The following is a 22,637-nucleotide window of genomic DNA, read 5'->3' on the forward strand; positions in this document are numbered from 1 at the left end:
GACTTTCTTAATATTGAATTTTAATAGAGTTCCAGGGATAGACACAATTTAAAATATATCTTTTATATTACAATGTCTTTTCCAAGCCTTCTATAGTGTCTGTATGGTAGATGATTTTTTTTTAGTGAAATCGTTTTTACTGTAATACTTCATATTCTGAAAAACAAAAACAGAAAAAAAACCTTTTCTATTGGTTGAATTATTGGCAGACAGGAAGATGGTAAGAATATTACCAGGCTTATATGCTGTTGCCTTAGGATTAAGATCTGTAGCCACCTAAAAATAGATTACTTTTGCAGGTTTTGGAAAGCCTGAACTGTTCTTGTATGGAAAGTATAGAAAGCTAATGGAATCAGTGCCAGAAACTTCTAGATTCAAATTTTTTTGGCTTGAATCCTGTTAGCAATAAGTTTATGTGTGATACTTTTGAAAAGTATAATATGATTCAATTTTCTGGGTGCCAGAGATTTTGTTTTATGGAATTGTAGAACTGAATTTTACTTAAATGCTCAATACTTAAGCTTAATTCTACTTTTACTTGCTAAATGTAAGCAAGTGTATGTAGCAAGTATTGTCAAGGTAGTCCCAGAGTCAATACTGAAAAACTTATTTGGGAACAGTAGGACTGGTTAAAGTCACCAGTATGACTCCTTTGAGTACTGAATAGTATTTCCACTTCTAGAATATAGTGAGAGGCCTCTAGATTTAAATTTTCTTAGTTAATGTGTTCATAGTAATGACTGAGTTCTGAGTTGTTTCCTCAACTATCAAAAATCCAACTATGACCTTGTGTTTCTTGTTCTTCCCATTGGTATGAGATGGAACTTCAAATACATTTATAATTTCCAGAACCCTCCCAGCAAATGTGGCCTGCTAATGTATATTATTAGTATAATTAGGTTAATGTTAGTAATAACAGACACTGAAAAGCTTGAAATAATGAGTCACCATTCTTTTCTTTTAAAATGAATGATCCCAGGGCTTTAGTCTTCAGAGCAACCCTGAGAGTTGATTATCATAGATAGCATTATCCCTAGTTCAAAATTAAGCCTAGTGATCATTTCACTGTATCACATAATGTTCATGAGTAATGCCAATGCTTGCCCTTTTCAAATAGTACAAACCTATTTTGTTACAAGGGAAAAGGATCTTGAAAATCATTTAGTGGAATGCTCTCATTTTAAAGAAGTAACTCAAGCCCTTTCTTTGCCTGGCTCTAAGATACCTTCTTTTACTTTAGGAATTGGCAATTTTTTCCTGGCTTTGTGGCCTGTCTACACAGTCTTTGTCACAACTATCAACTCTGCTGTTTTCATGTCAAAGCAGTCATAGACAATATGCAGAAGAATGGGTATGGCTGTGTTCCAGGAATACTGTATTTACCAAATAGGCAGCAGACCAGGCTTGACCCATAGTTTGCTGATTTTTGATTCAGATTTTCAATCTGAAATGACCTAGTTTGCCACAGTTATTAGTACCTTTATCCTATATGTGTTAGGCGTTTCTTTAACAGACATGCACTCTGTGGGTCATGAAGCCTCATGATTTAAAGTGTTACTCATACACTGACTTACATGTTTTTATCCCTAAATGTCATCCTTTCTCAAAGTTTTGGTAGAAATGTTCAAATGCATGCAGTTTAAATGTTTAAAAGTCTTTTTCCTTCTCTGAACTATTCATCTCAACTTCTATCTTTTGTTTCCAATTGAGCTTACCATAGCCACCGTGAGAAATTTTGCTTGTATAAATTTACCAAGTTACTCTCCTTATTGAAAACTTTCAGATGCTTCTCATCTCTTAATGGTCAAAACTCAGATCATAAAGCCTTGGCCTGGTCTGGCTCTTCCATAATTCTACTGTTCTGTCTTTCTCATTTCCTTATTGAGTAGTTTGCCCTCTGGAAATACTAAGTTATTTATAGTTCTCCATATGTACCCTGTGACCTGACTTAGATATGTTTCCTGCATGAGTTTTTCTTTCTACCTGAAACACCTTTTTTAAAAAAATTTTTTACTTGCCAAACTCTCCTTAAAAGTTTGAGTGACATTTCCTCTTGGAATCCTTCCCTAATACCCTTGTGCTCATATCCCTTCTCCTTTGACAAGTCAGCATGTGTAGACATTCAGAAACATTTGTTCATTTGAACATGCCTTGATGTTCCAAGTTATGTTGTCTCCTATCGTACCCTGTTCTAGTGCTGTCTTCTACAACGAGGTGCTTTGTAGTGACTTGCAGAAAAGGAGGCAGATATGAGGAAATAATAAAAATTGCAACTCAAGTAATTGCTACATTCTATTAAGGAGAATAATACTAGTTCTGAGTTTTTATGACATTTACAGTACGTAAGTTTAAACTTCATGCATTTTACTATCTTGATCTTTTTAGTAGAATTCAATTTAAAAATTTTTCATTTTGCCTTTTAGAAAAACTTTTTTTATTTCAAAATTGTCTAACTTACAAGTGCCTGCTTTTAGTTTTTATGAAGCATCTTATTGTGTCAATAAATGACTGCTTATGTCTTATTTTAAATTGTTTTCTGTATGTGTCCTGAACAGTAGTATTAACCTTTGAAGTATTTCTTATTTCTAAATGGGACTTCATTTTCCTCTTAAAAATTAAATTTGGGGAGTGATATTCAAACTTTTTTTTGGAGGTAGCCTCCTTTATTTAACCCAGAATAAATTTTAAATGGATCACTACTATATTAAGTAAACCAAAATTACATTATGAACACTAAATTGCTGTTTTAGTTTATATGTGCAACATTTAGAAATGTTAAGTTGAAAACAAAAGTTTGAAATAAAATATTATGGATGATAATTGTTCTTTTTTCCTGTCTCCTTTTATTTGGATTATATAGTAAACTGGCTGCCCTATTAAATACTGATAATATTAACAGGTACAGAAGCATTTTTTCTTGCAATTTATCTTTTTCAATTAAACGGACCCAACAACCTGAAAGTGAGTAGCCTCTACCCTTGTCATAAATATAAAGTAGAACAAAAGTTACCTTCAAACTTAAAATAAATGCTAATATTATAATATGTCAACAGAATTTGATATTTCACTCATTCATTTATTGTTGCAAAGCCAAATCCCTATCTGTGAAGACTGAGATAAGTATCTACTTCTTCAAATGTGCATTATGATTGTACACGATTATGAAAGCATGTGCCAAACAGATGCTCCTTTGCTCTGGCTGGCCATTTAATTGAGCTCAGCATCCATATGCTGAGATGGTATACATCATTGTACTGTCTTATGTGTGCAGACATGCATTGAATTTTTAAACAACAGTATTTTTTGTATTAGTCACTGTAGTTTTCATCTCTAGAAGTTTGATTTAGGTCCTTTTTAATATATTCTCTAATTTTTGAATATATGTGATTTAATTACAACAACCATTATAATATCTTTGAAGATTCTGATGCCTATCAGTTCTGGGTTAGATTGAAAGGAAGTATGTATCTCTTCATTATGGGTCACAGTGTCTTCCTCCTTTCCTTGCCTAAGATTTTTCTTTTTTGCGTGCATACTTAAGATGTGTTGATATGTGGTTTTAAATTTTTCATTCAATTAGGAATGTTTTCAGCATTAATTTTTCAAATGTTTTTCTGTTTTCCCAACTTACCGGCAACTCTCATTACCTGTGTATTAGGCTGACTAAATATGATCCATATCTCACTGGTGGTCTGTTTAATTTCCTCTTTTTGCCTTCTTTTTTTTTTACTGTTTAATTTAAAATCGTTTCTATGGCTGTGTCTTCAAGTTTACTAATCTTTAATATCAAATCTTCTGTGAATTATTTCTAGTGGGGGTTTTAAAAATATCACATGCTATAGTTTTCATCTCTTGAAGTTAGATTTAGGTCTATTTTACATCTGTACTTAATATGTTCAGTCTTTCCTATAGTCTTTGAACAAATGGAACACAGTTTTAGTAACTGTTTTAATGTTTTTAGTTCTAATATTAGTGTCAGTTGGGTTGGTTTTGGTTATTTTTCTCCTCATAATCGGCCATATTTTCTGCTTTTTAAAATGTTTGGTATTTAAGCTATTAGACATTGAGAATTTTATCTTAAGTGATGAATGTTTTTGTATTCTTATAAATATGAGCTTTGTTCCAGATGCAAGTAGTTAAAAACAGTTTGATCCATTTGGGTCTTTTTTTTTTTTTATCTTTCAGCAGGACTAGTATATTTAGTGTAGAGATAATTATTTCCCACAACTGAGGGAAGACCCTTCTTTATATTCTACCTAATGCCCTGTAAATTATTGTCTTACTCTGTTTTCTGGAGTTATAACAGAATAACATGAACTGGGTAATTTATAAAGAAAAGTGATTTATTTGGCTCACGATTCTGGAGACTGGCAAGTCCAAGAGCATGCTGCTGACAAATGGTGAAGATCATCCCCTAGTGGAAGGGCAGAAGGTGGGAACAAGTGCACATGGCAGAGTGAAGTGGGCTGAACTCATTCTTTTTGTCAAGAACACATTTCTGCAGTAACTAATCCATTCCCATGATAAAGGTATTAGTCCCTTAATGAGCCCTCATGACCTTATCACCTCTTAAAGGCCCTACCTCTTAATATTGTTACAGTGGCAATTAAGTTTTAATGTGAGTTTTGGTAGGGAAATTTAAACCATATTAATTATGAAGTGTTCCAGTGTGGCTCATGGCTATTGCCAATTTTTCCAACCCTGTGTGTGCATTAAGTACTGTTACTTCTAGTACTTTGACTAATTTTCCCACATAGGTGCACTGATCAGGTCTCTGCTGTCTATATGAGGAAGATATTCTGATGTTCTATAGAGCCCTGTCACTGTGAAGCTCTCTCCTCTCTGGTACTCTACCTGTGACTCTATTCTGTCTACCTTGGTCTCCCCAGATTCTTAACTTCATCTCTCAATTAAAAGAAATGAAATCTGGATTCCTCCATGTACCATGTCCTGAAACTCTCTTGTGGGCAGTAGGATGGAGTACATGTACAGCTCACTTTGTTTTGTGTCTCTTAGGGATTATTTCTTCATTGTATCATGTATAATGTCTTAAATATTGTTTCATATAGTTTGCTTTTTAAAAGTTAGTTGAGGTAGAAAGACAATTTCATCCCTAGTACTCCCCCTTGGGTAGAAACAGAAACTGGGTTCATCTAAATTTTGGGTGTTTAATTTTTACACATTTAATATTCATCCACATTTTTGGAATTTTTTTTATGTAAATAAGAAAAAATTCAGTCTGTTTTAGCTTAGACTGTGTGATTTTGCCTGTTCCAGATCTAATTTTTCACAGTGGGATTTTAAGTAGTAACATTAGGTAGGAATAAAAATTCCTTTGCAGTATGGATGTGTAAATTAATGATCAAAAATATTTAATGGGATATATGACCACAAATCATAATATATAAGCACTGCTTTTGTTTAGACAAGCCCTTTCCATTAACACTTTTTACCATGATAACATGTTCTGGATGGGTGGAACAAGATAACAAAGCAGGATTATCCAGTGATTGTCACCCCACCCCCAGAAACATCAGTTTGAACAACTATCCACACGTGAAAATACTGAAGGACTAAAGAAACCAAGTGAGAGATTCCAGTACCTGGTTGTAGCATGGTAGTAAGAAAATATGCATTGAAGAGAGTAGAAAGGGCAGTTTGTTACCTGTTACTCCTCCCCAACTCTGGCAGCATGGAATGGAGAAGAGCCATTGTTCACTTAGGGAAAAAGAAGGAAGTGAGCATAAGATTTTACCTTGAACCCCAACACTTGGCCCACCACAATAATACTCAACACCAGGGTGATCCCCACAGCTTTGTATTTCAAGCCAGTAACTGCAGACTGAGCCTCTAGACCAGCTGCAGCACCAGATGGGACCCTAGAGCCTCAGTCTTTCTTGGCAAACTCAATCTCCAGCTTACACCACCATCAGACTTGTGTCAGTCCTCCCAACAGCACTCAGCAGCAGCAGGTGGCCCCTGGCTTCTAGCCAGTTCCAGTGCAACAACTGATGTAGTGAGCCCCAGGCTTCTGGCATTGTCACACCTGCTACAGAGCTATCCCAGGCAAAGCCAAATCCCTATCTATGAAGACTTGCATAAGTATCTACTTCTTCAAATGTGCAGACATTGACAAATGACCACAAGAATCAAGAACAATCAGGAAAACATTACATGACCGTATGAAAAAAATGTGGTACAAGTGACTGACCCTAAAGAAATGGAGACATGTGAGCTTTCTGAAAAAGAATTCAAAACTTTAAGGAAGCTCAGCAAACTTGAAGAAAATAACAGAGAAACAATTCAACAAAATGAAGAAAACAGTGACCAGAATGTGAAATATAATGAGATTGAAATAATATTTTTAGCTTCTACTAGATTATGCATGAAACAATTTTCAAAAAATCAAATCCTGGAGGTGAAAATACAATGTAGGGAATGAAAAATGCAATAGAGTGCATCAACAGCAGAATTGGCCAGGCACAAGAAAGAACCTGAACTTGAAGACAGGTTATTTTGAAATAAATAGAAGAAAAAAGAAGTAAAGGAATGAAGAAAGGTTATAGAGCTTATGATACAGCATCCAAAGAGCCAATCTTTGAGTCACAGGCATTAAAGAAGGAGAAAAAGATAAAGGGATAGAAAGCTTACTTAAATAGTAACATTTTTTTTTTAATTTTGGAGAACAATGTAAATATCCAGGTACAGAAATGTCAAAGGTCTCCAATCAAATTTAAACCAAATAAGGTGACTCCAAGACATATTATAATAATAATATCAAAAATCAAAGACTAAGAAGATCCTGAAAGCAGCAAGAGAAAGGAAGCAGATAACATAAAGGAATTCAAATATAGCTAGCAGCAGACTTTTTGGCAGAAATCTTATAGGCCAGGAAAAAGCAAAAGGGTATATATAAAATGCTGAAAGGGGGAAAAAACCGTCAGCCAAGAATAGTATACCCAGCAAAGGTATCCTTCAGAAATGAAGAAAAGATGAATAATTTCCTGGACAAACAAAAGCTGAGGGAGTATATCATCACCAGACCTGATATACAAGAAATGCTAATGGGAATCCTTCAAGCCAAAAAAAGCACAACACTAATAAATAATATGAAAACATTTGAAAATATAAAACTCATCGGTAAAAGTATACAGTGAAATCCACAATACAAAAACTTACATTAGATACACAAAAAATAAAAAGCAAGAAATTAAACACATAACACTAAAAAAAATTACTTGGCCACAAAGGAAGATAGAGGAAGAAAGGAACAAAAATTGGCAAAACAACTAGAAAACAATGAACAAAAATGGCAGTTGTAAGTCTGTACCTATCAATAATTATCTTGAATGTAAGTATATTTTTCCAATCAAAAGACATAAAGTAGCTTAATAGATTTTTACAAATCCAACAATATGCTGCCAAAAAGAGACTCATTTCACCTCTAAGGACGCACACAGACTGAAAGTGAAGGGATGGAAAAAGATGTCCCATACAAATTGAAACAACAACAAAAAAGCAGGAGTAGCTGTATTCATGAGGTAAGATATACTTTTAGTAAAGAAATATAAAAACAAAGGTCATCATATAATGTCAAAGGGATCAAGTAAGAAGATAGGACAGTTGTGATATATGCAACCGATGTTGGAATACCTAAATATACAATATGAAGCAAATATTAATAGATGTGAAGAGAGAGAAAAACTGCAATGCAATAATTGTAGAGTACTTTAACACCTGCTACCAGCAATGAGCAGGTTAACCAGAAAACCAATAACGGAATGTTGGACTTAAACTACGCTCTTGATCAAATAGGCATAACAGACATACATAGGATATTCAGTCCAAGAGTTGGACAGCTGAAGAGTATACACTCTTCTCAACTGCACGTGGAACATTCTCCAGGGTAAATCATGTTAGGCTATGAAACAAGTGTTAAAATACTTAAGATTGAAATTATACCAAATAATATTTTCTGACTACAAAATATGAAACTAGAAATGAGGAACTGGAGGACTTTGGAGAATTCACAAATACATGGAAATTAAACATCCTCCTGACCAACCAGAGGGTCAATGAAGAATTTAAGTTATAATTAAAAAATTCCTTTAGACCAACAAATGAAAACCTAACATACCAAAATCTATGGGATACAGTAAAAGCAGTTCTAACAGGGAAGTTGATAGCAATATACACCTACATCAAAAATGAAGAAACATTTCATTTCACCTGCTTTTCACTCTAAGGAACTAGAAAAAACAACAAACTAAGCCTGAACTTAGGAGAAGGAAGGAAACAATATAGAGTAGAAATGAATGAAATAGTAGGAAAATGGTAGAATAGATCAACAAAACTAAGAGTTAGTTTTTTTGAAGGGCTAAAAAAATTGGAAAACCTTTTGCTAGACCCTGAATAGCCAAAACCATATTGAGGAAAAAGAACAAAGCTGGAGGGAATCACATTACCTGACTTGAAAATATACTATAAAGATACAGTAACCAAAACAACATAGTACTGGTATATAAACACACATAGACAAATGGAATGTTATAGAATGCCCATAAATCCCATGTTTATAGCCAACTGATTTAGACAAAATTTCCTAGAACACACAATAGAGAATGGACAATCTCTTCAATAAATGTCGTTGGGATAACTGAATATCCACACACAGAAGAATGGAATTAAACCCTTATATCACACCATATACAAAAACCACTCAAAATGGATTAGGGATTTAAATGTGAGATTAGAATCTATGAAACTACCAGAGGATACATAGGAGAAAAGCCTTATGACATTGATCTGGGCAATGACTTTTTGATATGACTACAAAAGTAATGGCTACAAAAGCAAAAATAGACAAATTGTGGTCACATCAAACTTAAAAGCTTCTGCACAGCTGAGGAAAAATGAAGAGACAACTTAAAGAATGAGAGAAACCATACATCTCGTATGCGAACTATACGTACATCTCATATGCAAACTATACATCTCATAAGGGCTTAATATCAGAATTATGTAAAAAAACTTGGCTCCATATCAAAAAAACAAGATATTAACAAAACAGTAGAAGACCTGAACAGACATGTCCAAAAAGGAAATAGATGGCCAATAGGTATATGAAAAAATAATATCACTAATCATCAGGGAAGTGTAAATCACAACCACAATGAGATATCACCTCATGCCTATTAGAATGGCTGTTATGAAAAGGACAAAGATAAGTGTTGACAAGAATATGGAGAAAAGGGAACCCTTACATTCCCTTGTTAGTGGGAATGTAAATTACCACAGCCATTATAGAAAGCAGTATGGAGGTTCCTAAAAAATTAAAAATAGAACTAATGTATCATCTACCAATCCCACTACTAGCTACATATCCAAAGAAAAGGAAATCATTATTTCAAAGAGATATCTGCACTATTATGTTCATTGCAGCATTTTTCACAATAGCTAGGATATGGAATCAACCTAAGTGTCCACAAATGAATGGATAAAGAAAATGTGATACATACACAATTAAATACTCTTTGGCCATGAAAAAGAAGGAAATCCTGGCATTTGCAACAACGTGGATGAATCTGGAGGACATTATATTAAGTGAAGTAAACCAGGCACCGAAAGACAAATACTGAATGATGTTGCTCATGTGGAATCTGAAAGAGTTGATACTATGGCAGCAGATAGTAGAGAGTTAGGGAAATGTCAAAGATTATAAAATTTCACTTCGATGAGGAATAAAAGATTGATTGTACAGTCTGACTACAATTAATACATTCTTGAAAAACTCTGAGAGGATATAAAATATTACCACAGAAGTGATAACTGTGAGGCCATACATATGTATATTGTATAGATTTAGTCATTTCATAACTAATGTATGCTTCAGAACATCATGTTGTGTAGAGTAAACTTACAAATCTTATCTGCCTATGTGAAAATTAACAAAAAGTTGTATTTCTCTTATATGTGGTAGCCACTATCTGAGACTATGAGCTCTTGAAATATAGCTAAACTGATGACCTGAGTTTTATTTTTAATACTAATACATTTGAATTTAAATGTAGCAGTATATGGCTAATGGCTACTCAAGTGTACAGTGCAGTTGTAGACTGTGTTTTATTTGGCCAACCATTGACATCATGGAAAAAAAAATCTGTTCAAAATAAAATGTTAAGTTGGCATTTTATTTTAATCCAGAATAGCCCAACAAAGTAAAGCAAAAGTGACCTTCCAGTTTTTCATTGGAACACTGTAACTGTAGCTTCTTATTATTATATTTTTTGTCTATGGTCATTCTTTTTACATTTCTTAGCACAGTTCTTCATATGTTTTCACATTTTTAATGACAAATTCAGAATAAATATGTATAAGATGTTAATCTTATATATCTACATTGATTTTGATTATTAGATTATCTATTTCCTGGGCTCAAAGAAACCTAAGATTATTTTGCCAAAACATTGTTCCTGAGATTATTAAATAATTACTAATTACCAAGACTTTTAATGATTTGGGTCACACCTAAGAGAAGGCACAGGATGAATTGGTGGAGGCTATTCTAATATGACGTGGATATAGTGTATACCTGCCTTACAGGCATCTTGGTCATGTCTTTGAATATTTTTTTTCTGTGTATTCTGAATACCTCATCTTCTAAAAAGTTTTTTTTTTAAGATTACTTTGCCTTGGAGCACATTAAATATATTTATTTAAAAAAAACTTGCAAAAGTAGGTACATACAACAGAATCAATTCTTATAGATTAAAAGTAGCATGATGGACTTGTAGTAGTTGGCCTAGATGCAGAAGTCCTCTTTATTTGTGAAGTAAACTCTAAAACTGTTTAGTATTTTTTTTAAAAAAAAGACAAGTAATGCATGCCTACATGGCCTGCAGAGAACCTTAATAATAATTACAGATTGACGCTTAAGCAGTAAAGTTTTTATAATGTAAAATGAAATTTTGACAATTCACTAAAATATGATATTGTAAACTCAGATAAATTTTGAAGAAGCATATACTTGCTTTTTTTTGTAACTTCTTTGGTGATTTATATTCTGACAGTTTTCTTGGAGAAACTAAATGAACATAGAATTATGTTTTATAGTTAGCTAAACAAATCAATGCTTTATATTAATCAGTGGGATCGTTCTTAACTTTTGATTCTAAAATTTGTTACAGATGTTAATTAAGGTAATTGTAGATGTATGTAATGTTGAGATAATTGTGCCATAATACAACAGTGTTAAAGTGATGTTCTGGTAAGAGAGACCACCTTGTAAAATAATTTGAAAAACTATTTATTTTATGACTTAAAATACTTTTGAAGTTAGGTTTTCCTATTAACTGTTTAAAATGTGAATTTCTGGTTTCATTACTTTGATCTTTTGAATAAGGATTTGAAACAGTGTATACTCATGTAACATTTGCACTGATATTATGAAACTCATTTACTTTTTAATTCTTTGAATCAAAAGAAACATTTAAATTATTTTGAATGGTTAATGTTTTAATGCAATGTGTTTGTTTACTACCTTTTGTTAAATGCCATTATTTCTCCATTTAGTTTTGCTGGTATTTTATTTTGTGAAGATTTACCAATGAGTTGCTAAACATTTGCTTTGAGTTTCCATGATAGTTTATAATTTAGTTTCTATTGATCAGAATTATGAGATGACTTTGATGATGACACTGATTTAATTTTGTTCTACAGTGAAGTGGTTCACTATTAGAAGCTTATTTTAAGTATAGGTTATTAAATTAATTAATAGAATCTAATTCTTACATAGTTGAAATGAGATAGTTTTTCTAAAATCTTTTCTAATCCTTCAGATCAAATATTACTTTGACCTGTTTAGTATTGGCTAGTTTCATCAGTTTTTAGATTCATTATATTTCTTTTGAAAAATGATGTTTTGAAGGTTTTGGGTCTTATTAACACAATTTACTTTTTTATGCACATGTTGGTAATTTTGCAGCTATTATGTAGATTCAAAGAATCTCTCTGGTTTATCTACCAATTCTTTCTAATACATAATAAGAAGTTTCGTTTTGACCATCCTTATTTCCACTTTGGTGGGCATTAAGCAGTGCATTATTTAGGTATATACTTAAGCTTTGGAAATTGACTTTCTTCTTAGTGAAATAAACAGAGACTATTTCCCCGTATACCACCAATCCTGACTCCCTTCACGTGCCTTTTATTGTGGACATAGACTCTGCAATGAGACAAGTGTTAAATGTGGGGTTTTAAAGAACCTCGTGTTGGATACTTACTTATAGTTCTTTAATTAATGTATTTGTTCTCAGAAGTAAAAAAATCCCATTTTAAAATATAAAAAGTTAACTGGAATTCATCTGGGACCAGGAATATATTAAATGATTGCTAGACAAACATAAAGCTTGCATAGAGCTGAGTGTAAAGACACACAAGGCACAGAGGAGACTTTTCCAAACACTGAGAGCCAGAAACCTCGCCCACCCACAAAGCCATGAGGCTAACCACATGTTAAATGTTTAAGCAGTTTACCAGTTTATATGAGTAAATGTGCTACCTTTCATTAAAATGAAATTAGATATTCTTTTTTGGAGGGTAGAAGGTATATGTGAGAAAGAACTGTTAGAAATGTCACGCTGCATGGGAAATACTGTTTTACTGTAATTTCTATGTAGTGAATTAGTGAACGGTACAAAAATACATTAAAAAAACTACTTGATGTGTATCTATAAGCAAATCTGCAGTACTCAACCTATATGAAATGTTTGGCTGTATTTCAGTGGATGCAAGCCTGTCCTGGCTGTAAGTTTATTTTATTAAGGCAAAAACATTTACATTTCTCTTGAGTTATCATTTTGCAACCCTCTGCTGTGGTTATATAAAACTGCTCGTTTTTTTAAAATTAAAATTGTGATTTTGTACCAACTGAATTTTTTTCCTAGAACACGTAAGTAGTTGGTGTATTTTAGAAGTTCAAACTTAGTAGCACTGTGTAAAGTATATGCTTAAGTTTCATGGTATTAGGAAGAACATCTGCAGATTGTCTTCTGTTTTCATGTCATCATCAGGCCTTTGCATCTGGTAAAGAGAATTTTGAGATGCATCCTACTTCTTCATGCTTGAATTTTGTTAACCTAATTATGCATTTCATAAGGTTGAGTTCTGTATCTGTGTTTAAGTTAATTCATGAAAAGACTTTGTAAATACTTCTCCTATGTTTCTTTAATGTCTTAAAGTTTCCTATAATTTAAGTAGTTGGTTTGATGGGATAACATAGAAATAAGTCAGTTTGTAGATGGCATCTAAGTAACAAAGGTAATTCTGTAGTTCAAAAAGTTAAATAGTATGTTGAGACTTTTAACATTAAGCAGCAGTATCGTTCCTTAGTTCAGCTGGCATGAGGGTATGTAGTGAGTTACAGGCACATGGCACCATGCCTGGCTAACTTTTGTATTTTTTGTAGAGACAGCATTTTGCCTTGTTGCCCAGGCTGGTCTCAAACTTCTAGGCTCAAGTGATCTGCCTGCCTCAGCCTCTCAAACTGCTGGGATTACAGGAGTGAGCCACCATGCCTGGCCAAGATTGACAAGAGTTAATGTATTGTGTATTTAAAAATAGTTAGAAAAGAGGACTTTAAATGTTCCTAAAACATAGAAATGATAAACGTTCAAGATGACGGTCAGCCTAGATATACTGACTTGATCAGTACACATTCTATGCATGTAACAAAATATCACAGTGCCCCATAAATATGTAGAAGTATTATGTATCAGTAAAAATTTTAAAAATGTTTTTAAAATGATCACTAGAATATTTTCAAGAAAAACCTAACTTCTTAAAAAGTCTCTATAAAAGCCCTCTTAGTTTAAGAAATCATTATATGTTAGAGATGACAATTATTGATCACATTGAAAGAGATTCTTTTAAAAAACTTAATTTACTTAACTGGATAATCACTCTTCTTGAATTTTATTTATATTATTAATTTCTTAGTATATGTAATACTGTATATCTATCTCACCCAGTTAAAAATTATGATTAAGTTGAATGATTTGATGAAAATGCACACACTTTATGTATTTGACTCGAAGAGAAATAGAATATTAGCATTTGGTTTTTCAACCTCATTTTCTCAGTGAGTGTTTACTACATCTGTGTTTATAAAGGAGGATTCATCAGTCTTAAGTATGGCTTGAAGCGCAACTAGAAATTAACAAAAGTTAATAAAGATTATTGCAATATTGTAATCATATGGGTTTTGAGCTTCTTTCATGTTTTTTCCCTCCAGAGAAAGTTGAAGGGAATGATATTCTAAATACTGTCTTTTATATTTTGCAGGTTCATTTTCTTGATTTTAAATTAGTACCTCCCAGTCAGAAAATGGAAAACCTAATGAAGATTAGAGAATTTGCAAAGGAAGTAAAAGAAAGAAATATTTTGTTATATGGCCTTCTCATATCTTACCCACAGGTAGGTAAAATGTTTATCTTCCAAATGTATGTTGTGTAGACTAGTTTTAATGGTAGGTATCTGATTTGTTAAAAGCAGGAGGATATTAATGATAAGTGAAATTACAGCTGGAAAGTTACTCATCTATGTGTGTCCTATAATAGTAGAACCTCTTGCCTCTAGAAAAAAATAGAAACCAATAAAACTCATTAGCATTGGGGAAATGCTAATGAGCAAACATCTCATATTAGGTATCCCAAATAGAACTGTCAGGTTTATCAAATAAAAGTTTGATTTTCCCAGTTAAAATTGAATTTCAAATATATAATACTTTTTGTAAGTTTGTTCCAAATATGAAATTTGAATTTCAAATCTAATAAAATTCTTATATTTATGTGGCAACCCTACAAAGCCACAATCCTTGTCCACTAGTATAATTTAAGATTGTTTACTTTTATGTTATGTTAAAGATATTGGTAGTCAATTGTTTATCTCCCTAAACAGGTTATTTAATCATTTGGAAGCACTGCCTGGCATTCAGAGGGCATGGTACTTAACTAGAGAAATGCATTCATTGTCACTATCTTTAATAGCTGCATGTTAGTTACACTGAAGGCACAATGAGCTAGCATTACAGATTCTTTGTGCAGAGAAATGCTATTTAAAACAAAGAATTTGGGAAATCTATTAGGAAATAGAATTAGGGGAAAAAATTTGGAGAATCTGTGGATTTGTCCTTTGTGCATAGATAGCTTTCTTTGGATTTATGACTACTTTAGAGTTTCTTGGAGGTACATACAAGAGTCTAGCAAGTTAAACAGTCCACTGCTTTTTTTAGTGGTCTCAAAAGTAATTTGGTACTGAATGTCCAGTGAATGACAGGTATTTAAACTTATTTGTGGGTGACAAATAACAGCTATTGTTTATGAAATTATTTCAGCTGCATTTTTAACCTGTGGGTAAGATTTCTTCTGAAACTGTGCATTTTAATTAAATACAAGGACCGTCTTTTAGCTAGTCCCTTGGTTTTGTTTTAACTTAAAGGTTGTTGTTTCCTCTGCTTCCAAAATATGCAAGCATGACCTCAGTTATCAAGAACTAGGCAAATTTTAGTTCACGTACGATAACGGAATTGCAAAATGTTAATGCTGTAGGGGGCTACTGAAGTCAGGACAGCCAAGGCCCAAGGAGTTACATGTATTTGCCCAAGGACAGATAACTGGTAGAGTAACAGAACTCAGATCTGTATCCATGGTCAGTAATATTTTCTCTTTGTCGTGGCTCACGCCTGTAATCCTAATACTTTGGGAGGACAAGATGGGCGGATCACTTGAGGTTAGGAGTTCAAGACCAGCCTGGCCAACATGGTGAAACCCTTGTCTCTACAAAAAAGTTAAAAAATTAGCCAGGCATGGTTGTGGGTGCCTGTAGTCCTAGCTACCTGGGAGGCTGAGGTGGGAGAATCACTTGAATCTGGGAGGCAGAGGAGGAGGCGGAGGTTGCAGTGAGCAGAGATTGCCGCCCCTGCACACCAGTCTGGGAAAAAGAGTGAGGCCCTGTCTCAAAAAAATAAAATCTTTTTTGGTTGTACTCAGATTATTACAGTGGGAAAAATCTGTTCTTTTTCTCATGTTGTCTAAAGGAGTCATAGACAAACACTACTATTGTCACATAGTGCAGTTAGAAAATAGAGTTTATTGAGGCAAATCTCAATCAGAAAATGGAGAGTGTAAATAATCCCTGGAACTCTCATTTGGCCAGGCCAAAAGGATCTGTATGCACTGCACTGTAGTTGACTTTCCAGTAAAGAGTAATGTTGCCAGGTTATATATATGATGCCCAGTTAAATTTGAATTTCACATAAACAATAATTTTTAGTGTATGTCCCAAATGTTACATAGAGCATACTTGAATTAAAAAAACCTTTGATGTTTACTTGAAATTCAGATTTAACATGCAAACTCAAAAAGAAAATTTATCTCTTAAAATAACCTCTTTGTAGATAGCTTAAATGTAGACTTACAGATTATATTATTGGCTTGGCCATTTATTCATAGTATAAAGTTTTCTGACTTTATCCAATGCTCAGTAACTCATGTAAAATAATTTGGAATGATTTAAAATTCTTGCTCTAGATTAGAAGTGTAACATAAAGCTTGCTTTCACAATTTGTTGAACAAATTTAAACCGGGCCTTATCTCTCTTTCTAAAATAATCTTATAGACATGACTATGGATAATTAAAATGAGCTTTCATAGTTTAATACTTAAAATAGACTAAGGGACAAATAAAAAAGTTACCAAAGCAGTTCTGTAATTTTTTTTTTTTTTTTTTTTGTGATGAAGTTTTTCTCTTGTTGCCCAGGCTGGAGCGCAATGGCATCTCGGCTCATTGCAACCTCCACCTCCTGGGTTCAAGTGATTCTCCTGCCACAGCCTCCCAAGTAGCTGGGATTACAGGTGCCCGCCACCATGCCCAGCTAATTTTTGTATATTTAGTAGAGACAGGGTTTCACCACGTTGACCCGGCCTGTCTTGAAATTCTGACCTCAGGTGATCCACCCACCTCAGCCTCCCAAAGTGCTGGGATTACAGGTGTGAGCCACCGCGCCTGGCCAAATTTTTGTTTTTTAAAAAAAAATTTGTAAAAGATTGTTGAGAATTATTATAAAAATCCCCAAAACAGGATATGGAACAATAAAATGAAATTTTTTGGTAACAAAATTAAATTAGACTAAGTCCCCTTAAAGTATAATTTTAAATAATTCTATGTGTAAAATATTATTCACTTTTCATTATTAATCTAACTTTGCTATGCAAGTCATCATTAAGGTCCATGATACAAAAGTATATTTAAGGAACCTGTACTAATCACCTAAAAATCTGTATTTGATGATCTAGCAGTGAACTTACAGAGATAGAATGTTTCTGGCATGAATAGTTCAAGCCAGTAGCTTAGAGTATGTAGTCTTAATTTTGTTGAAATCTGAAAATACCTCTATAATGACTTTTTAATGCAAATATTTGCAACTATATATTTTTCAATTTTGCATGTGAACTTCTGTGACAGTAAAAATTTTAAAGCCTGTAAAATATCTAAAGTACTGTAAGTAGTTTTATCTTTAACCTGTGCATTTTATATGCTTAGGGATTTAGCAATAGAAGCACATAAGTTCAAAGTTTAAAAGTTTCCCATAAACTATTATAACTGATTGTTTCTTTCACTGAACTAGTGTCTGCTGCCGTCCACACTGGAAAAACTAGTTATATCACCTTGGACAAGCAATGTAAGTTTTATAGGCCCCAGGTTCTTCATTTGTAAAATGCAGATGTCAGAACTTCCACATTAAAGCCTATGTTGGATGAGAAAGTGGAGACAGAGGATGGTGGTGCTGGCTGTGTCCAGAGATGCGTTATACATACATATCTCACTCTGACATGCAGACATTCTGGAACTGAGCCTGGTTTTTCTTTCCTTTCCATATGTGACCACAAAATTCACCTGCACTATTATTTCCTTTCTTTTACTGGAGAAATTATTCATTACAGTGTGTATATTTTAGTAGAGTTCAGAGAGGGAACTGTTCTTTTCTCAGATGTCTTGATCAAAGTACAGTGGAAGACAGTGGGGGAGTTATTAGGATCCATCAGAGGAAGGCTGAGGAGCATATTAAATGTGGCAGCATGGTGAGGAGTGTGTGTCGTTTTAGCCTATCCATTTTCTCTTATTTCTTCCCCACTAAACTGTCATTTCACTTACTTATAATATAGTGGGAAGTAGAACTTTTGAAAGCAATGTTAGCTTAGTCAGTATTTTAATTGGATGGGAACATTGGAAAGGATGGCACTAATTGGCAGACCTGCAAAAACCAAGCCACGGAGAAGCCGTGGGATAAAGCAGAGGCACTCTCTTACCCTCTTCCTTAGCCTGAGTTCTACGTTTTCTTTTGTTCCTACGACTGCAGATCTAGGAGACATACAAATAAGAAAGTTACCAAAGCAGTTCTATACATTTTTGTTTTTTTTAAAAAAATTTGTAAAAGATTTATGAGAATTATTATAAAAATCTCCAAAACAGGATATAGAACAATAAAATAAATATTTTTGGTAACAAAATTAAATTATATAAAGCTGTATGTATTGGTCTTGTATCACAAGTATAAACCATATTGCTCTACTCGATGACATAAGTACTATTGTTCTTCTCTATTGTCTGGGCTTTGAAGATTTTCTGTTCACTGTAAAGGACATCCAAGAAACATTCTTGATTATGAAACTCCGTGTAATTACCTTAGGTCAACTGATAATGATATAGGAACAGTTTTCACTGCTCTATTACAGCTTTGGTCCTAAAGATCTGAATGTATAGGGTACCACTGACATCCATTTTTTCATCTCAAAGGTCCACGTTTGCTCTGTGTCCACTAGATAGAGGAATCATCCTTTAAGTATGCATGATCCTTTGGAGAACAAATGGGTGTATGCTGTTGGTTAGCAGAACACTGTTTTTTTTTTTATGGTAATCATGGGTGAGGTTAGATTTAGAAGTTTGACTTTCTGCAATGAACAATTACTTGGAATTTAACTGGGAATTATTTACTAAACACAAAAAACTTTCCATGGCACCAAATCATATGGCAGGCATACCAAACATGCAACACCAAATCTGTTTTCAGAAACCCATAATACCTTCTTCAAAGTAATCAGGCTTTTTTGATGTGGGAATGTTTATGAGACCAAATATTTTTCACTTTCAATATTGTTTTGGCTTTTATTGTTTAGACTTAGTCATTCTTTGGGAAAATACAAAGGTCATAAAATATGTTTTCAAAAAATTGTAATTTTGAAAAAAATTGTTTTTAGAGAGTTTGGTTAGCTTACTTGGCAGACTCAGAGAGTGGCGGTAAGCTTGTTTTACTTAGATATATGTAAATGAAATGCAATATTAAACACACACCTTCTGCTTCAGATTTTTTTGTAAATACAAAATGCACGTATTTTCAGGGTACATTTGGTAATTTGATCCATTCACATCATGTGTAAAAATAAAATCGGGGTAATCAGGATATTCATCACCTTGAATATTTATCTTTTCTTTGTGCTAGGAACATTTTAGTTATGCTCTTCTAGCTATTTTGAAATGTACAGTAGATTGTTAACTATTGTCACCCTACTGATGTATTGAACAGTAGGTTTTATTTCTATCTAGTAGTATGTTTGCACTCAGATCTTCTCTTTTCTTTTTTTTTCTGGATAAAAGAAGCTACTTTCTGTATGAAAATGAAGAGAAGCATCCTCTAACTTAAGGAGGGTACTGCCATGGAATTTTTTAATGAGCGAATTCCTTTAAACAGTGCATTTGTTAGCTATTACTACATAACCCAACATTTATTATCTCACGGTTTCTGTGGGTCCTCAAGCTCTGGGTCTCCGTCAAGGATGCAACCATCTCAAAGCTCTCCTGGAAATTTTCCCAAGTAGCTCACTCACCTGGCTGTTGAAATAATTCAGTTCCTCATGGGCTATTACACTGAGGCCTCAGTTCACGATTTCATGAGCTCCTGGCTGGAGGCTTGCCTCTGTTCTTTGCACAGAGTGTCTGGAAACATCATAGAATGCAAGAGAGAACCAGAAGATGGAAGTCACAGTCTTCTGTGACATCAGCAACTGCCATCCCATCCCCTTTGCTGTATTGGGTTCACCAGAGGCAAATCACTATGCTCCACCCACACTCAGGGGAGGTGACTACACAAGGGTTATCATTGGGAACCATATCAAATGCTGCCTACCACACTATCACTGGAGTGCTGATATTGTAGGCTAAGTATTTCTTGCTACTCACCCCCATGAAGATTAAGGGGTTTATAGGGTAAATAGGGCTAGACATGTTTAAATATAAAAAAACATACAAATTATATACATGTATCTATCCATACACACATGTATATATGTATATGCTTTTTTATTGCATGTAGAGTGATAATATCTGGAAGAGGGCATAGGGTGTTAGAAAGGCAAAACTTATTTTTACATTATCTATAAAATTGTTTTTAAAGAGCTTGATTTGGATCAGATCCATATCAAACCCATTAGTGCAATTATATCATTTTCTAATTTTTATTAAAGAGAGGGAAATTACATGTAAGTGAAAAAAATGTGGATGTAATATTGAAATGGGCATCTTCAGCCATAGCTTTAAGTTCTTGTTCTTCAGTAACTTTGTGGCCATTCTCAAGTTACTAAAATTTGTCTTTCTCTATTTAATTATAAAATGGCCATATTCTTTTAGATACCAACCTTAAGTTTTTAAAAAATCTAATAAAATGAATATTTTGTTTAGTAGCATGTTCTTATATACATTCCTAAAAGATCTCATTCTGTAGTGGTTGTATTTCAGATGGTACAACCTAAAATTTTGTGTTTTAGATTTGCTTTCAAATCTTTTTTTTTTTGTATGAATGTAAACTCAAGATTTTATTTTTTCATAATAAAACAAAAGATGACACTTAGGGCTGGGCGCTGTGGCTCACGCCTGCAGTCCCAACACTTTGGGAAGCTGAGGCTTGCAGATTACCTGAGGTCAGGAGTTGGAGACCAATCTGGCCAACATTGTGAAACCTCTTCTCTACTAGACATACAAAAATCAGCCGATTGTGGTGGGGAGCACCTGTAATCCCAGCTACTGGGGAGGCCGAAGCAAGACAATCACTTGAATCCCCGGGAAGTAGAGGCTGCAGTGAGCCGAGATTGCCAATGCCCTCCAGCCTGGGCAACAGAGTGAGACTCCTCTCAAAAAAAAAAAAAAAAAAGACCCTTAGAACCATATCACTTGGCCATGTCTCTTCTTATCTCCTTCCAGTTCAAAATGCTTGCATCTTTTGATAGCTAGCATTCTCTTAGATCTGCAGTTGGGCTGGGCTTAATGCACTAAGCCTTAGCACAATCTTCTTTGTAGTTTTAGCTTTTTTTCTGGATAATTGGCTTAGTCTGCCCACCAGAGCCACCCTGCTATCTGTCATAACACTACTTTCCCTGGGCATACAGAGAATCCTTGCCCTTCTTGCCTTCTGTCACTTCATGGGGTTGGTGCTTGCCACACTTCTCACAGAAAATTTGGTGGGTTTTAGGAATGTTCACCACATTTGTGGGAGTGCTATTGGCACGGAAAGACTCAAATCTTTCTGTTCATTCTAAGTCCAAACATCCAGCTTATTTTCTAAGTGCCCAATGTCATTATGTACAACATAATTTGCCGGACACTAAGGGGTAGTACGAACTTCCAATGAGGTTTCAGTCCTCAAGGAATTCATATACCTGGAGATGATATCCTTCAAAATTACACAGGCATACATATGAAGAATGGGTGATATACACTTATTCTCTACCTTGTTCTACCAAATTTTTAAGATGAATTAGCCAAAGATAGCCTTCTTTGATAAGGGTGGGACACACAATAGTATAGGAGGAGTTGAGAAGAGGACAGCTAATGTTCACCCTGCCTGCCATGCTCTCTCACCTGGTGCAGGGCAGCTTCTGTGTGTCATAAAGGGAGGTTCCATAGAGTCACCATAATTTAGAAGATCTTTATGAAGTGAGAAAATTAAATGCATTATCTTGAAATTATGAAATTACTGCAATTTTTTTTTTACCTAATGTATTGCTTTCCCAACTCATGTATTTGAAAGGAGATTAAGTATAGAACACTGCAAAATCAATGAAAGTGGTGTTAAGTATGTAAATAGAGGAGATTGGAGCTTTACTTAAGACAAATACTAAACTGGCAAAAATAGAGGTATAAGTTATTTTTAAAAAAATTATCCCTTATCCCTTGTTTTTGTGAGATTTCCTCACTATCCCAACTCATGTCATAACAAAAGGAATTATTTTTGACACTTTATGAGTTTTTTGTTTTAATTAAAGCATCATATTAATGGGGGTGCATAGGTAGGTTATATTATTTTGATTCAGGTTAATGAAGTCAGTGTTACAAAATAATTGCTAGAAAATGGTGGTGTTGCAATTGAGAAAGTTGAGATGCATACAGTAAAAGCATGTAATACAAAAGGTGCTGTGTCTCAAAGGTTTCCAGGGGATAGTTGTATGGTAAGTCAAGAGGAATAGAAACAGAAAGAAGGCAATTTGACAAGTGGAATCCTACTGGTAGTCTTCAGGGAAAACATGTTGTGG

At 34.0% G+C, this 22,637-nt stretch overlaps 1 protein-coding gene across 11 annotated transcripts in view; it reads left to right on the forward strand.

Moving 5' to 3' along the window:
- CRPPA (CDP-L-ribitol pyrophosphorylase A) overlaps positions 1–22,637 on the forward strand; it is a 328,167-nt gene that overhangs the window by 179,226 nt on the left and 126,304 nt on the right. For 6 of the 11 annotated variants that reach the window (XM_063667502.1, XM_054494935.2, XM_063667503.1 and 3 more), the window contains 2 exons: positions 14,341–14,472; positions 17,684–17,737. In XM_063667502.1, the coding sequence (XP_063523572.1) occupies positions 14,341–14,472; positions 17,684–17,737 (186 nt within the window). Of the gene's footprint in view, positions 1–14,340; positions 14,473–17,683; positions 17,738–19,710; positions 21,094–22,637 lie in introns of those variants that run through there. The other 5 variants (XM_054494929.2, XM_054494927.2, XM_054494934.2 and 2 more) reach the window with 2 other exon arrangements.

This window comes from Pongo pygmaeus, chromosome 6 (genome assembly GCF_028885625.2).
Source record: "Pongo pygmaeus isolate AG05252 chromosome 6, NHGRI_mPonPyg2-v2.0_pri, whole genome shotgun sequence".
NCBI lineage: Eukaryota > Metazoa > Chordata > Mammalia > Primates > Hominidae > Pongo > Pongo pygmaeus.